General features: G+C 45.2%; 1 protein-coding gene across 4 annotated transcripts in view; it reads left to right on the plus strand.

The window, feature by feature from the left end:
* The window catches only part of GCNT2 (glucosaminyl (N-acetyl) transferase 2 (I blood group)), a 57,924-nt gene that overhangs the window by 16,986 nt on the left and 22,597 nt on the right, over positions 1 to 18,341 (plus strand). For 2 of the 4 annotated variants that reach the window (XM_050940151.1, XM_050940153.1), the window contains exon 1: positions 10,466 to 11,992. The exons of 1 other annotated variant lie outside the window; for it this stretch is intronic. In XM_050940151.1, the coding sequence (XP_050796108.1) occupies positions 11,068 to 11,992 (925 nt within the window). In that variant the 5' untranslated portion in view covers positions 10,466 to 11,067. Of the gene's footprint in view, positions 1 to 10,465; positions 11,993 to 12,834; positions 12,907 to 18,341 lie in introns of those variants that run through there. One more of the 4 variants, XM_050940154.1, reaches the window with a different exon arrangement.

The following is an 18,341-nucleotide window of genomic DNA, read 5'->3' on the forward strand; positions in this document are numbered from 1 at the left end:
CATTGATACAATAATCAACTACAGTCCAATCCAGCCCACGCCTCCATGGCTACAGATATCCTTGTGGCAGTGAAAATGGTGTGGTTCCACTGTGGAAGTGAGGTGGCTGGATTCTAGGGAACTGTGCAAGCAGTCCAGTCTTCTGGGTTGGGGAAGGGTAGGTGCCAGAGGGTCTGATCTGTTCCCCTGGAGTTGAGGGGAACACAAGGCTACTTCACTTGTGCAACTTCCATGGAATGGCTGCAGAACCAGACCATGTAAGGAATTCTCCCACATGTTCTTCAGGCATTATTCTGCAACCAGCCCTGTTACTGTTAATATTTGCCTCTTCATACAGAGAAAGCACACTGTGTGCAATCAAGTAAAAATGCTCTTGTGGCTGGAGGGTGATGCCAAGTTGAGTGGGCCCATTCTTCCCTCAGATACATGGAATTGCCTCCCAATAAAGACAATAAGAGCGGCAAGCACTCAGCACCTGTCTGGAAGCAACATTGTGATGTTCCCCTCTGGTGTTATCTGGACCGGTGATCTGCTAGGTCACTCCAATCCTTGACTCTGAGAGCCAGCCTTAGCCTGCACAGCTGTGAGAACACTCACTCCTGGGCTGGTCACGCACAGCCTCTGGCATGGTAGCTGCTCCCAGCTACTTACAACCAAATGACACTAGCCAGTTTCTCCGATCACAGATACAACCTTAGGAACCTCTGTCTTGCAGTGTCCAGTTACACCTGCTAGACACTGCAAGTTTGTCAATTTAACAAAGAAATTGATATCTACCAGCCCTGTTATCCCAAGGGGAGTCTCTGACACACTTCAAACCAAATGCACTGAATAAGCAAACAGATTTATTAACTATAAAGATAGATGTTAAGTGATTATTAATCAAAGCATAACAAGCTGGATTTGGTCAAATGAAATAAAAGCAAAACACATTCTATGCTGATCTTAATACTTTCAGTGCCCTTACAAACTTAGATATTTCTGACCACAGACTGGCTGGTTGCTCTTCAGCCAGGCTCTCCCTTTTGATCAGCGCTTCAGTCGCTTGGTGGTGGTGGAGTCTGTATATGTAGGTGGAAGAGAGGAAGAACATGGCAAATGTCTCTCCCTTTTATCATGACCTTTCTTCCCTCTTGGCTTTGCCCCTCCCCCCCACCTTCAGAGTCAGGTGAGCATTACTGAGTGTCTCCAAGCAAGGTTGAGAAATCCCCTGGTGTGGCCTCTTGCAGGTGAGTCAGCGTATTGTAGCACCCTTGCTGGACAATGGCTGTTGATGGATTGATTGACAGTCCACCCGGGTATTGGCTACTTTCCTTGCTGTTGCCTCTGGGGAGCTAATATCTGGCTGATTCCCCCAATGCACAGCATGTTTTAGTGACAACCATACTACACAATTCTCATAACATCATATGCATTACTGATATACATCTGTGGATAGAGAAGTGACTTTCAGCAGATCATAACCTTTCCCCTGATACCTTACAAGGCATATTTTATATGTAAGATCATGTTTAGATGAAAATGAGGAATATAGGGGTTACAGTACGCTCCCGTCACAACCATATACAGGATAAGGCTCTGATATAACTTTTCACTTAAATTAATTTAATCTATTTGGGCCAAATTCTGCCTTTAGTTACACCATTGGGCAGAATTTAGCCCAAAGTATTCTTTTTAAATTCTATAAGTCTGACTTTGCTCTCACATGACTGTAAATCAAGTGTAACTCTACTAAAGTCAAGAAAGTTACATCAGTGGAGAACCAGGGTCAGCAAGAGGAGAATCAGGCCCTAGGTATAGGCAAAAGAACAAGGTCCATGTTTTAGCTGCACTCTATTAAAAAAAAAAAAAAGAAAAGAAAATCTTCCTTAAAACATGACTCAACTCTACACTGTGATCAATAGATAATATTTACTTAGTACATTTCTTAAACCTAGTTCTGTCCCCTGCTATACACACTCCCACTGAATACAGCACTTAAGCTTCAGTGGCTATAAACAAGCAAATTAAGCTTTATTTTGAAATCCTGGCATCATTTACACTTGAGCGTGATCAATGTAATATTGTTAGAAGGGAAGGGCTATTTACCCTGCCATGAAATATTTCTACTCATGCTTATCGTATCATTATCCTTTCATTTAAACAATTGTTTGCCAAGAGTGGGAAGTGTAGTTTATAACAAGAGCTGTTCTCAGATATATGTTTCAGCAGCAGTCACTGTCAAAATACTTAGTAGCAGCCCCACTGTCTCCAGTCTAGATGGAAGAGAATCACAGAATATCAGGGCTGGAAAAGACCTCAGGAGATCATCTAGTCCAACCCCCTGCTCAAAGGGAGACCAATCTCTAGACAGATTTTTACCCCAATTCCCTAAATGGCCCCCTCAAGGATTGAACTCACAACACTGAGTTTAGCAGACCGATGCTCAAACCACTGAGCTATCCTTCCTGTTATACTTAGCCATAAGGGTCCCGAGCATGCAATCTTTACTCCCAGGAGATGTTGCTCACATGAACAGTTCCACTGAAATAGCTAGGACTCTGAGCAAGAACTGCTTGTGTGAGTAAGGCTGCAGGATCAGGGCCAAACAGTATGTTTTCCTGGAACATTTGAAACTGTGCAGTCTGCCTTTAGCAAGCTTTACCCTCAGAGATCACCTTCTAATGCATTTTTTTCGTCCTAGTTTTAGAAAGTCCTGAAAAACGGGTTGGTTGTTCATTTTCTGGGGAGTGTGATTAAATACCCTAGCCAAGCTAAAGGATAGTTGTAATGGGTGAAATGCTAACAGAATGTAGAAAATTAGTGTAGATAATGTCAAGCTTGCATTGGGGGGGGGGGGGAAAGAGCTTTTCTAAGGCAAGAGAGCACCTGTGGTAGCAGTGCATTGATGGGGCACCTATGAAATGTACTGCTGTTGATGTGCTTGAGCCTTTGTCTGAGATGGTGTCCAGCAATCAATAAACTGTTAGTAACCATGGACACACACACACAAATTCTCAATACAAAACTGAGAGACTGCGAATAAAGCTAAGGTTCTTCTAGTGCACCTGTTCCTTATTAGCTTTGGGCTTCCCGGTGAGTCACACATTGAACAAAAGAAACACTGTGGTGGACTCCGAGGATCTTAGTAGCCTGCTTAAAAAGTTTAAATCCAAACTCACACAACCTCAGTGCCCCTACAATATGATTAAATGGTAGAATGGTTCACCCAGCTCCCTTTTTACAACAACCAAGGGACTGGAACCAGCATATTCCATTCCTTTAGAGAACAACAACTTATGAGGACATACAATGTACCCCAGCATTTCTGGTGTTTAGACATGAGCTAAGGAATCCAACATACAGTTCGCATGGAATTCCGCAGGTGGAACAAAGGAATTTGGACCATTTTGGAATATGTAGGAACTCTACAATCCCAAATGGAAAAATCTCACACATTTGCCACAAATAACCTCTGATAAAGTGATAAGGTGTCACACTGAGGAAACTTTTAAAAGAAAGGTACCAAGTTTTATTCTGTAAACATCGGAGGAAAGAAGGGTAGGATCTCTTAGGATGGATCCATACTTGACTGGGACCCCATCCTGAAGGAAACCTTTCTTGAACCCCACTTCTGGCCTTCAAACAGCCCCTCAAGCTCATCATGAGAAGCAAGCTCTCCACAGACCAGGACACAGCAATTCAAAGCTGCACCAGACCCTGTGACAACAGATACAAGAACTGGAGGCATAATCTCCACTGCTACAGTGATCAGCACCCCCAACAACACACCTTTCACAATATTGCCAACCCCAAATGTTCAAAAATCAAGAGTCAGGCCCACCAAAAAAAAAAAATCACAAGATTGGCTTTAAAAACATAAGATTACATATAAATAATAGATGTGGTGTTCTTTTTATTTACCTTCTGCTTTTTGAGCCTGTAGGGATCACATTTTGAAGCTTTCTCATCAGCCATAAAGGGTAGAAACTTATCTTTTCTTTAAGAACAAAGGCTGAAATAATCACATATCCACTTGACCCTGGGAGCTGGGGCTTTAAGGAAAACAATAATTATCACAATAAACAATCATGAGAGTTGGCAACACTGCTTTCAAGATCCATGGATCCTACACATGCCTATCACAACATGTGGTGTACCTCGTTTAGTGCACTAAATGCCCCAATAACAACTATGTTCATGAAACCAGACTATCACTATACAGTAAAATGATAAAAGACAAAAATACCCTATCACCTTTGGGTGATGAACACTTTTCAAAAAGCAATCACTATATATGTTCTCATCCTCAAAGGAAACCTGCACAACGCTTTCAAAAGATGAGCCTGGAATCTTAAATTCATTACTCTGCTCAACACTAAAAACCATAGACTGAACAGAGACACTGGATTTATGGCTTATTACAGCAATCTGTAGCCCACTTGTTAGCCTAAAAATTTTAACTATGGTCTACACAGATCAGAAGATGGGCTGTCTGTAAATCCCACCCAATCTCGCATCTATCATCAGGTGATTTAGTAAGACAGAGGCAGAATAAGATGTAACACACACATATTTATTATGCCACTAGTCAGTAAACTAGAAAAGGACCCCCTTCAGATAATAAACAGCATAAGGAAGACACTCTCGGTTGTTAACAGTTACCAGAGCATGAAGCTCAAAGCCCTTAAACCCCCTTAACCTATGGATGTAAAACAGAGGAAAACCACAATCGGTATTACAATACCATATCCTGAAGACAGGGACCCAATGACAAAAACTCAGGATACTGACAGGGATAGTGGTGAAAATCAGGGGCTCTGGACACCAAACAGGAACTCAGGAACTGGGTATTCTTCTCCCTCTGGACAGGTCTTCTGGGCAGGTCTTCTGTCTAAGAGGGAGATCTTCTCCCTCAGGTACGTATTCAGTGCTTGCCCATGCATCTCTGCTTAACCTCGTAGTCCAGTGCAAATATGCGCTCACTAATGGTGTGTAGTAGTTGAGTGCAAGTATGTTAATAGAGACTGTAACGGTCCGGTGTGGGGGCTCGGCCCTCTCAGGCGCGGCTGGGAGCCAGTCCGCCTCACTACTCGAGTTTGGGTGAGCTGTCGACCTAGCCGGGTGAGGCAGGAAAACAGTCAGGCGCTCAGGCCCTCAGGCAGGGGCTGAGCAAACAACAGTACATAAGCCCAGGCCCTTGGGCAGGGTGGGGCGACAGGCAGTTCAGGGCTCAGGCCCTTAGGCAGGGGCTGAGCAAACAAACAGTATATAAGCCCAGGCCCTTGGGCAGGGCGGGGCAACGAGCAGTTCAAGGCTCCAGCCCTTAGGCAGGGACTGAGCAAACAAACAGTTCAAAGTCTAGGAGAAAAGCCTCCTCAGGCCAGTGAGAGGGCGAGTCTGCCACCCCTGGAAGGGTGGCAGGGGGAAAGCAGGCCCTCCCACTCCACTGCGTCCCAGCCCGGGGCCCTAACAGAGGCTGGCAGTCTGCTGCTGTGTCAGTGGGGATCCTGGCCACAACACACTGACATTGGTTCAGGGTCTCCTGGAGCCAGACTAGGGTCAGCTACCCCCAGGCCACTTCCAATCTCCCCCCCTCTTGGTACCTATGGATCACCTGCGTCTTCTGTGATGTCCCACACCATGGGCTCCTCAGGATACTGAGTGTTGGGTAAGCGGGGCTGGTCCTCGGGATACTGGACACGGGGTGATTCAGGCAGCTCCTCAGGGTACCGGGCGAGGGGAAGGCCCGGCCGGTCCTCCTCCAGGTAGCGAGCCCGGGGCCGGCTTGGCCAGTCCTCCTCCAGGTAGCGAGCTCAGGGCCGGCTCGGCCGGTCCTCCTCTGGGTAGTGAGCCCGGGGCCGGCTCGGCCGGTCCTCCTCCGGGTAGCGAGCACGAGGCCTGTTCGGCCAGTCCTCCTCCGGGTAGTGAGCACAGGGCCAGCTCGGCCCAGCGGGAGTTGAGCGCCAGCGTCTGTCCTCTCCGGCGACCAGCAGTCAACTAAGCGCTGGGGCCGGGCCTTTATACTTCCTGTCCCGCCTCTTGACTTCCAGGGGACAGGAACAGGCGGCGGTGGCTCCGCCCACGTCGGCGTCCATTCTGGCTCGGCCCTCTCAGGCATGGCGGGGAGCCAGTCTGCCTCGCTACAGAGACCAAGAATCCAAATGGGGACAGCAGATATACATTCAAGTTTTTTATTTTTATTCTTGCTCAGTCAAGTTATCAAGTTAATAGTACTTCTGTGAGATCTACTAACAGGGGCGGCTGTAGACATTTCGCCCCCCCAAGCAGGGCAGTGTGCCGCGGGGGCGCTCTGCCAGTTGCCGGGAGGGCGGCAGGCAGCTCCAGTGGACCTCCTGCAGGCATGCCTGCGGGAGGTCCACCGGAGCCACCTGCCACCCTCCCGGCGACTGGCAGAGCGCCCCCCGTGGCATGCCGCCCCAAGCACGCACTTGGCGTGCTGGGGCCTGGAGCCGCCCCGTCTACTAATAAGCAATATATAAGAACTAGCTAACATTATTTTGCAATGTTGATGTTGTCGTGTTGGTCCCAGGATATTAGAGAGACAAAGTCAGTTAGGCAATATCTTGTATTGGTCCACCTTCTATATTGATTAAATTAGTCTAGGTGACTGATGCAATTTATTGGTTTACACTCACTCCTCTGTCATTAAGAGACAGTCGCCCACTTGGGACAGCTATGTTTGGAAGGCCAGGATGGCAAAAGGTGATAAAACAGAGAAGCTGCCCGAGCCTCCCTTGTAGGAAGCATGGCTCCCCCAAGCACCGATGCTCATGTACTTCCTTGAGCAACTCAGTCCCAGGCTGGATTGGAGGCAGGAAAGTGATGATGTTGGGGCCAGGGGAAAGCTGGGTTCACCAGGTGTAGCTACAAACCCTACTATGCGGGCACACTCCGGCCACCCCGAGTGAAGGGGGGCACTGACGCCCTGGTGCCCGCCTACTCTTACCCCTGCTCCAGCTCGCCTGGGAGTCTGGGACCTCAGCCTCCACTCGCCTATCAATCACACAGCGCCCCTACCCCCACAGCTGGGCCCGGTACCTGGTGTCCGGGGGATTTCTCCAGGAGCTGGAAGCAGAGATCTGCACAGATCTGAAACTTCTGCCGCCTGAAGTAGCTCCAGGCCTGGAGCAGCGGCTCCATCTCCAGCCCCATCCTGCCATATGGGGCGGACCTGGACCCGGCCCACACCTACCGGCTTCCTCCCCTCAGAGCTGGCATCCCTCTGCCAAGCAAAGCCCAAGCCAGGGCCTAGCGGGAGCAGAGGTGGCCAAGCAGCTGCCTGAGAAACAGCGCAGCCCACTTTTTGGCGCCTCCAAATCTTGGCACCCTAGTTGGATGCCTAGTTTGCCTAGTGGTTACACCAGCCCTGGTCCTGGTCTCTCTGGGGCTCTGAGCAGCTAGCTGAACTGTGTGGGACCCTGTCTGCCGCTCAGATGGACAGCCCTGAGTGACAGGCATGCCACTCACTAAATAACCTGCAGTTGTTAGGCAGATTATGGCTGTCACATGACTCTAACTGCCCTGACCTTTCTCCTCCTTGATTTGAAAAAGGCTGAAAGGGTACTAAATCATCTGAGGAGAAGGGTATCCAAGATGGAGGCTTAGCTGTCCTATTACAAATCCAAGATGAACATTACATAAAACGGGTCAGAAACAGATTTTATCCAATACACTAAGCCCGCTTTTTGTCCTATGACTAGAGGTGTTAACGGGACACTCTACCACTCTACGTTGAATAGTCTCTTACAATATATGCTAACTATTTATGTTAAACAATCTGTTCCACCTCCCATTTAGCTGTGTCACTGAAGACCTGAAGAAATGCAACTCAAAAGCTTGCCTCTCTCACCAACAGAAGTTGGTCCAGTTAAAGATATTATTTCACCCACTCTCCCATAAAGTACTGACACAAATAAATGAAGTGATGTATGGAATCCCATTAGGCCGCAGGACCAGGCACGAAGTTATGCATAAAGATGATCTGAGGAGGTACTAGGGAAACAGAGGGCCAGAATCTCAGAAAATGGCTAGAAAACTGTCCTAAAAAGTCAACCAGTATTTCTCTTGGTATAGGATAATCTGGCAAGTGGCCTAAAGCCAACAGAGTTGGCTAGGGGGGCATGATGAGGTTGCACGAGGAAAAGACATTTTGAGGCCAGGGCTGGACCACATTATGCCCTTTTAGAACTTCAGCCAGGAGAATGGTCTCCAGGTGGCCTTAGCATCAAAGCAGCAGGAAGGTGCCCCCCCCACAAGTTGTGTCATTTGTGAGCTCAGCACTGTCAGAAACAGATAAGTAAGAGTTAACAGAACAGAAGTACTTCATATCTCTTTTGCCTGGAAAGGGTTAACAAGATCAGTGAGCCCGGCTGTCACCTGACCAGAGGACCAATCAGGGGACAGGATACTTTCAAATCTTGAGGGAGGGAAGTTTTTGTGTGTGCTGTTAGTTTTTGGTGGTTGTTTTCTCTGGGTTCTGAGAGTGACCAGACGTGCAACCAGGTTTCTCTCCAATCTCTCTGATACAGTCTCTTATATGTCCAGAATAGTAAGTACTAGGTAGATAAGGCGAGATAGGCTTATGTTTGTTTTCTTTATTTGCAAATGTGTATTTGGCTGGAAGGAGTTCAAATTTGTATTTTGCTGAAAGAATTTTAATTTGTACTTGTATACTTGGGCTGGGAGGGTATTCCCAGTGTCTACAGCCAAAAGACCCTGTAACATATTCCATCTTAAATTTACAAAGATAATTTTTACTGTTTTTTCTTTCTTTAATTAAAAGCTTTTCTTGTTTAAGAACCTGATTGTTTTTTTTTATTCTGGTGAGACCCCAGGGGACTGGGTCTGGATCCATCAGGGAATTGGTGGGGAGAAAGGAGGGAAGGGGGAGAGAAAGGTTAATTTTCTCTCTGTGTTAGGATTACTTCTCCCTCAGGGAGAATCTGGGAGGGGGAGAGAGAAGGAGGGGGGAAGGTGGATTTTCCTCTCTGTTTTAAGATTCAAGGAGTTTGAATCACAGTGATCTTCCAGGGTAACCCAGGGAGGGGAAGTCTGGGAGAGGCAACAGTGAGGGAAAGGGTTTACTTTCCTTGTGTTAAGATCCAGAGAGACTGGGTCTTGGGGGTCCCCGGGCAAGGTTTTGGGGGGGACCAGAGTGTACCAGGCACTGGAATTCCTGGTTGGTGGCAGTGCTACAAGTACTAAGCTTAGAGGAATTCATGCTGGTAGCCTATCTTTTGGACGCTAAGGTTCAGAGTGGGGAATTATACCATGACAAGCACAATTGAGGATTTGGCCCTGAATCTTGATTTGAGTACCACTCGAACCACAGAACACAACTGCAGATGGTGAGGCTGACAGAGTTGTGACAGGAGAGCAAGATACACAGCATCACTCATCGGTGTAACAGTTGGCACACCACTGGACTCAGTTGAAAGTGGCCTCTCCCAATCTGCTCAAGAAAACATCCAAGCAGAAAAAAATGCTCCAAAAAGATTGGGATGGAAACAAAATAGATTTGTGGGAATAATTCCATGGGAAATCCTGAGAAGAAATCTATGAGCCAGATTCTGCATCCTTATAGTACCTTGCTTATGGAGCAGTGAGCAGTCCCATGTAAATAGGCCTGTACAGAGTGGGAGAGATAACTCAGTGGTTTGAGCATTGGCCTGCTAAAGCCACAGTTGTAAACTCAATCCTTGAAGAAGCCATTTAGGGATCCACGGCAAAAATCTGTCTGGCGATTGGCCCTGCTTTAAGCAGCAGGTTAGATTAGCTGACCTCCTGAGGTCCCTTCCAACCTTGATATTCTATGAATCAGTTCTGATATTGCTTATTTTTGTTACTGGTCTTTTCTGATCTGTGCATGACCCATTCTAGATGTCATGATGTCAAGTTGTCAAGTTTCTGAAGATGCTCTAAGCAGAAAAAGAGAAAAACCATAACAGCTGTTTACCATCTTTTCTATTGTTACTCTGGGCAAATGTTTAAACCTTTTAGAATCCTGCAAAATATTTGGCCTCAGCAGTTTCTTGCGGTGGTGATTTCCATCAGCTAATTGTACATTGAATGAAAAAAGGTTTCCTTCGATCACTTTTTTTTTTAATGAAATCACATCATGAATTGCTGATAGGTAAGAATTTTATTTGAAACTCTTTATAGAGAGGGTTAAACAGTGGGGACCTTGTCCAAGATATGCTGTGAAGGGCTAGTTACCTCAACTGCATCGGTGCCTTTTGCAAGTGAAATTGCTGGAGGGCCGTTTTGAACATCCTGATTCAGGATAAACTAGATTTTGTAAATAAATAATTTACATTAGGTAATACCCTGAGTCTAGCTGCCCAGGTTCTCTCCCGGTGGGAAAGCTTCCCTCTGCAAATTCCCTAAATCTGCTGCTACTCAGAAAAGTGGCAACAGTAATGAACAGAAAGAATGAAGAGTTCATTAGGAGCCCTGTTCAGTTCAGTGGGAGCAGCATTCCACCCTTAATGAGGGTCTGAGGCTGTCACAGGGGGGCCGGGGCTCCCGAGGAGCGGACACAATGAACCAGCCTCGCAAGGTTTGTTGTTCTTTCATATGCTAAGAGCTACCAGAGGGCTGGGCGGAACCAACAGGGCTCCGGGCAAAGCAGGCGAGCTCGTCATTAGAGCGAATAGCTCGCTCAGAGGGAGTGGGAGCCGGAGGTGAAACAGATCCAATCAGAGAGTCCTATCACGCCAGGACCCTGCCTGAGGCGCTTTCATATGCAAATAGAGAGCGGGCAGGCGGCTGAGCCAAGCCACTTGCTGGGATCCAGCTGAAGAAGAAGCCTGGAGAGGGTAAGCGGAACAAAGCGGGTGTGTGCGCCGGTGGCCGGAGCATTAGCGCTTGTTCAGAGAGGGGACGGAAAAAGAAACCAACACTCAAGGCAACGGACTGCACAATAGACATCATCCTCGTCGGATCTCCCGGGACACTTGTGGGAAGCTGGAGATTTTTCCGCCTGGCTGAATAACTTGATGAGTTGTGGGCGGCTTTGTGCTTCCGGCAGTCACTCCAGAGGGAAATATTTTAAACCCACCAACAATGCGCCGGCAGAGGCGTTACCTCCTGGCCATTTCTCTCCTGGGCGCGATGGTTTTCGTTGTGCTGCACAAGGGTGAGTTGCACCGGTCAAAAAAATATCCCCGGCAAACGATGTGTCACGAAAGCTACTTGCTGAGTCGAGCCTGTGATGCATTCATCGAACGGAAGAAAGCTTTCGTTTGGGGAAACCTCCTGAAAACCTCTCGGGGGAGTTTTGCCTGCAGTGAGTACTTAATGCACAATCACTATATAACCAGCCCTCTCTCTGCAGAAGAAGCTGCCTTTCCTTTGGCTTATATCATAACTCTGCATAAAGAATTTGATACGTTTGAGAGGCTCTTCAGGGCTATTTATATGCCCCAAAATGTTTACTGTGTCCACGTGGATGAGAAGGCAACGGCTCAGTTTAAGCAAGACGTGGAGACATTGTTGAACTGTTTCCCCAATGCGTTTATTGCCTCAAAAAATGAGCCAGTCATTTATGCTGGAATATCCAGACTTCAGGCGGATTTGAACTGCATGAAAGACCTGCTGGAATCAGGGGTTCGGTGGAAGTACCTGCTCAACGCGTGTGGACAAGATTTCCCCTTGAAAACCAACAAGGAAATAGTTCAGCACCTGAAAGGCTATAAGGGTAAAAATATCACTCCTGGGGTGTTGCCTCCTGCCCATGTGATTTCAAGAACCAAATATATCTATAAGGAGCACATAGGGACGGACTCCTCTTACATGAAAAAGACCAATGTGTTGAAACAGTCCCCACCACACAATCTGACCATCTACTTTGGCTCTGCTTATATCGCGGTCACAAAGCCATTTGTCGAGTTCGTTCTCAATGATCAACGTGCTATTGATTTATTGGAGTGGTCCAAGGACAGCTACAGTCCAGATGAACACTTCTGGGTAACACTCAATCGGATACCAGGTACGTAGCATGACGTCATTACTCATTCGTGTGTATAGGACAAGCTGGCTTGCGCCCTGCTGAGCTAGGGAAGACAGAGAGGAAAGGAAACAGAACTGGTTTCTGTGCTATATACCTTTATATTTGCTTTAGGTCAACGTTCAGGATGCTCTTGTTCTATAGAAACCTATATTCCGTCTATCCTTGCAAAGGTGAGAAAAATGAAGCCATAAACGCATGGCACTGCCCGAGGATAATCACATGGGGCTGACCAGTTATGTCCGGTTTCATTCAGTCCTTTCTTACCAAGCTCCTATAGTACGCTTTTCATTTGTAGACCAGTTAAATATCATTATCTCAATTTTATTCATAGGGAAGCGGAAGTATAGAGAAGTCACGCGATTGCTGAATCACCCCCCAGGTTCAGCGCTTTATCGGCTAAGTAACGTTGCCTTCTTTGCTCATATTTACACACATTATTCCCATAGCAAAGTCTATAGATTTAGAATCCCATCTATCATGCAAGGTGACTTCCACTAACTAACTATGAATTCTTGTTTAAAAAAAAAACATACCCCAGACGAAATGGTAAAGTTACAGGTCTGTGGTGTGTTTGTTGGTCTTCATATTTAGCAAGCATCACTGTGATACTGAGGATTATTTAGACTTGACCTTAATGTTGGGCATCCCAGAGCTAGCACTGTTGTAGCAGGGACATTTTTCAGAGTACTTAAAGTTATAATGGGCCAGAACTTCAACTAGTGCATATTGGTGGCGTTCTAATGACTTTGAGTGACACCAGCTAAGGATGTGGCTATCATTCAAATCTCAACATTATTCCTTGTGTCACTTGACTTTTTTAGGGATTGCCTTTCTGGCCTGTGGATTAAATCTTCATCCTTTGTGAACTGGGATGCTTCAACAACAAACCCATATGGGGCCAAATCTAGGGACACAGTGTCCAGCACTGGACATCTCCACTAGTGGTGATTATAGAAAGCATCCCTGTGCTGGCAGAAAAGCCACAGTTTTAACCTTCTGCAGCTCTAGTACACTTTGCTGGGTGAAAGAGAAGTAGAAGTCTGATCCCCGCAGGGGGAAAATCCTCTGATTCAGCCCTTTCTTTCTACCATATCATCCTGGTCTCACCTCTACATGACTCCTGCACACTGCCATGCTGGAAACTGCTCAAGAAGTTTTGTGCACCCCAAATCTATCTTGAGCAGGAATATTACTCCAATTCTGCTGACAGCGATACTGACTAGTAACTGTGAAGGTGAGGATCTAGATTTGTCTCACCCTGCACACAGCCATCCAGAGGTAATTCTACATATTTAAGTGTCTGGCCCCAAAGTTTGCAGGCCTTATTAAGACAAAAAGCTCCCACTGATGTCAGCGGGTCTAAGACTTAAGGATGAGTCCCCTGTCTAGGAATGACATGTACAGTAGTTCTGGCAATTAGATTTATTCCAACTCATTTTTCCATTTGATTAGATAAAAAGAGAAAAGACAATCAGCTTCATTGCACAGCAATTACTGCATGCTTACTTTTTAAATTAATATAAACAGTAAAATATAAATACTCCCTATGTGCAAAGAAGTGATCTTATCATATGTTAAATACACCTAACACCATGCAAATAACCTAGTAAAGACAACTGCAAAAGACTGTTCAGCATAGATCAATCTGTTGCCTGCTTGTTTTTACAGCATGAGGAAGTTTGATCTTAGACTATATATGATTTGAAATTCAAAGCATATCAGCCTCCATCAGTGCAGCATCTCTGTGATCTGAAGAGACAGCTGAATGTAGATATGCAGGCTCATGCCATGTACATATGTCAAATCAGCCTCCATTTTTGCACGCACATGTACCACGGCTGGCTCAAGAGCACCTGGGGTCATATAAGGATGTGAAAGAACAGCATGAATCCTGAGTAATGCAAATGCAATATTTAGCATTGGAAGATGTGTATTTTTATCATCCAAATTTCAATGAAAAAAGAAACCAAAGAGAACAACCTGGCTGATAGGTGACAGCACAACACGCTATTATGTGGGTTTGATCCAAGCTCAGAATTGAGTTCATTCCTGCCATTCCCAAGCTTCGTTCCCTGAGCCACTCCATCCCTTCAGGACTATTTGAGGTTAAGAGCAATGCATAGGCAGGAGACTCATTGCCTAGGGGAAAGGAGTGCCTCATACCTCTGAAAGAACACCCAGTAGGAGGGGCACTGATGGGATATAGAGAGAGCCACATCTGACTGGAAAGGCAGGTCATCTACCCACAGGGCCTTTATTCATTCCTTCAGTTTATATTTCAATTGCTTGCCCATGGCTCTCTGAACTTTCAGGATCAGTAAAAACAGACCCTATCACAAATAAAAGCAACTCCAATAACACAATGAATATATACATTTACATGCCACAAAGACTTTCTTCTTCATAGTATCCCCCATCATGCCAATCCAATCCCCTTTAGTAGACCTCTTCCCCACCAGCACATGCAGGGGAAAAAGTAGCGATCCCAGAGATTTCCTCCACCTTACAGAGAAAGGAGGACAAAGAGGTCAGAGAATACTCTTGTCACCATATTTTAGGAGGTAAAAATCTACTTACGTTATTGCTTGAGAGCCTGTTTGTGCTTCCATTTATTTCAATGACAAACCGCCTATTGACCTCAGTAGTGCAGGATCAAACCTTAAACAGATGTAAAGTGATACAAAGCTCCTTTGTGCAGTGTTTTGAGATCAGTGGATGAAAAGAGCTAGGTATTATTAAAGCAGGTCGCTCCTCCGGGAACCTGAACTATCCTTCACTCTTAATTGTAAATTTTAAATACAAATGCAGGAGTAGAAACCGTCCTTAGGGACACTTCCTTCATTTGAAATAAATAAATAGTGAATTTGTGCAATAAAGTATGCAGTTAGGTGGTGCTGGGGAGAAATCTGGATGCTATTTAATCAAGTAATTTTTCCATAGGATGTTGTTTGGACTTTGTAGCAAGAGATCCGTGGCATCCATTCAGGCTTGGCAGGGATGGACTGACACAGACTTCCTGTGACTTCCGATTTTCTTCATTGTTGAGTGAGATTTTTCTACGTCATGAATAACTCAGAAAAAGTACTATTTGCTCTTTATTTTTGTGAAGATGAATAATTCAAAGCAGCCAGAACAAATTCTGAATTATCACCAGGCAGTACCTTCCTTGGCAGTTTCAGAAGGATTCTTGGGGTCATTGTGCATGGGTAATGTTCACTGGGGACAATGTATTTAATTTCATGCAACAAAATGAATTTCAGAAGTTCAAGATTAAAACTAATAAACCAAATTTAGACAGTAATGAAAGTGCATTTCAGGCATAAGTTAGCTGTGACAGTCTCTTTTAAAAGTGAGACTCAAGAAGTACCATAAATAAGGCTATGTGTACGCTACCACTTTTGCTGGTATAACTTATGTCGCTGATGGTGTGAAAAAACACACCCCACTGAGCAACATAAGTTACACTGACAGAAGCACCAGTGTGGACAGCGCTATGTCAGCAGGAGAAGCTCTCCTGCCAACATAACTACCGTCTCTTGTGGGGGGTGCTTTGATTATGTCAACAGCAGTCGCATGGGCATAAAGTAGCAGCTGTATTGATACAGATGTGCTGCTGTAAGACATGACTTAAGCTATAGAAACTTGGACCAACAGAAAGAATCCCATTGATTTCATTGCATTTAAGCTCAGACCCTCAGCATGTATATAAATGAAAACATACATTACAATTATCTGTGAACATCTTCAGGAAACTTCTCCAGGAAATGATTAGGAGATGATGTTTTTGAGAAGCGAGAATTAGTGACTCATCAGCCTCTTTTGTGGGTCTTGTGGGGAGGGGACGTTGATGTTCCCCTTGGAAAATGTTGGAAATTTGATAAACTGGTTGCCAACTTCTGGGGCACTGTGAGAATGCCATTTTAAAATGCTTTAATATGTTTCTTCATTCATTGAATTTTCCACCACTATTAGATCACTAAAAGGGTTTTTGGATGATTGTAGGATATGCAGCGCAGCCCATGTGACCAGCTCAGAGGTGTCAGCCATAGGGACTTCCATAATTCCTGCTTTGGGATTAAATCTACATTCAGAAGAGTTGGAATTATTTGTGGCCATTACAGTCCATATCATGCTATTCTGAGTCTCCTCTCGCTTACACTGGGACATCTCCATTGCCTTCAGAGGCATTACTCCTGATATATATCAATGTATGCAAGAGGGGAATCTACTCCTCAATTGGCTGGTTCCAGTAACCATAGTATTATCCATTCCATTAACAAAGCAAACATTCTGAAACTAAGTGTACCAGGCCACCTTTCCATTGTTCAAAAATAATCCCCCCAAATGTATCTAAATCAGATTAGAACAGCACATTATCCTTCAGTAACTAGTAGGACTAAGGGCTTAATCCTGAGAGGAACTTGGTACCTGTAAATCCTCATGACTTCACCTCTTTGCCCCTATCAGGATCAGGCCATAAATTCCTCTGTAGTTATCTCTGGATTGTAGCTGTGTGAGTTGGGGAAGAAAGCCTGTTGACTGTCATAGGAAATTCATCTCATTGTGAGGGGAATAATATCATTGCATCTTGCAATGCCACAAATGGGAACGATCTGAGACTTCTTCAGCAGAACCATATAAAGGGCCAAATATTCTGCTGGTGTAAATTGGTATCGTGCCACTGAAATCAACTGGAGCTGCCACAATTTACACCATTAGAAAAGTTGGCCCCAAACATTCACACATTTCTTAACATCTGACCCCTTCCACTTTTCCCTGGGCTGTATGCACCCCTATCCAACATTTTTGTTGTTGTCACAACAATATTAACACCTAGTTCTGCTTAGTATGCACACAATGTGATGGCACCCGTGACTAAGATTCATCACAGAATAACCACCACATTTTCTGCAGTGACCACTGAGTCTGCAGTTGCCCTTCACTTTATCTGATCCAGGGATCCCCAACATGGTGCTCATGGGTGCCATGGCTCCTGCCAGGGCATCCATGTGCACTCGCCTACTGGCCGCCGGACAAGCAGCTGCCAAAATGCTGCTGAGAAGCGGCAACGTCAAGAAGCGCTACTGCCGAAATCCAGCCGAATTTCAGCGGCAGCTCGGCAGCATTTCGGCAGCTGCTTGTCCAGCGGCCACGGTCCTCAGCGGCTAGTCGTCCAGCACCTGCCCCACAGAAAAGGTTGGGGACCACTGATCTGATCTATTATCTCATTCCTCCTCCATCATCTACTCATCAGTAGCTACTGCTTCCCATTAAGCTTTGTCCTCTGCATTTATTATGCTGTTTTCCCACAGTAGGCTCACCACTGTCATCAACCTTTTAATGCACGAGTTATAAAAAGATCAAGCCTACTAAGATGCAGACACACTTTTCCTCGACAACGCAGCATAAATGGGCTTTAAGGAGCGATCTGAAAGAACACTGTGTAGAGTTTTTGCATATTTCATTAACCTGAGCTCCTCCCACGTATAATGGATGTAATGGGGGAGAAGCTGAAATCTGGCAAATAGGAAAAGAGACTGGTATTGTCAGTGAAGTGGAAGTGGGGGCTGATGGCTTTATAGCATCTAAGACATGATAGATGGGGTGGGTATACACCTTAAAAGGAAAATCAAGTAGTTTATGCTTGATGCAGGGAAAAGAGGAAGGAGAAACAATGGAAGGAAAGTCTATTAACTCTGGGCCAAAATCTCAACCTAGTCCACTGGAGTCAATGGATCCATGCTGATTTACACCAGGTGAAGATCTGGCCCTATAGTTGTAAAATTACCACCCATGCTGTCAGAGTGGGTATAATTTCAGTTAATGCAACAGTAAATCCTCAGTAACCTGTAGGAACAGGAAAGCCAGTTTGGGTACAATAAGAACGGACATGAATTTCCATCCCTCAAGCTGAATTTGAACCTCTAAGCCAGTGTCTCTCAACCTTTCCAGACTACTGTGCGCATTTCAGGAGTCTGATTTGTCTTGAATACTCCCAAGTTTCACCTCACTTAAAAACTACTTGATTACAAAAATCAGACATAAAAATACAAAAGTGTTACCACAGGCTACTGCTGAAACATTGCTTACTGTCTCATTTTACCATATCGTTATAAAATAAATCAATTGGAATATAAATATTGTACTCTATATTTCAATATATAGAGCAGTGTAAACAAGTAATTGTCTGTATGAAATTTTAATTTGTACTGACTGCTAGTGTTTTTTATGTAGCCTGTTGTAAAACTAGGAACATATCTAGATGAGTTGATGTACCCCCGGAAGACTTCTGCGTAAGCCTAAGTTAACTTCTCTTTCTTATATCTGC

This window comes from Gopherus flavomarginatus, chromosome 2, assembly GCF_025201925.1.
Source record: "Gopherus flavomarginatus isolate rGopFla2 chromosome 2, rGopFla2.mat.asm, whole genome shotgun sequence".
Classification (NCBI taxonomy): Eukaryota; Metazoa; Chordata; order Testudines; family Testudinidae; genus Gopherus; species Gopherus flavomarginatus.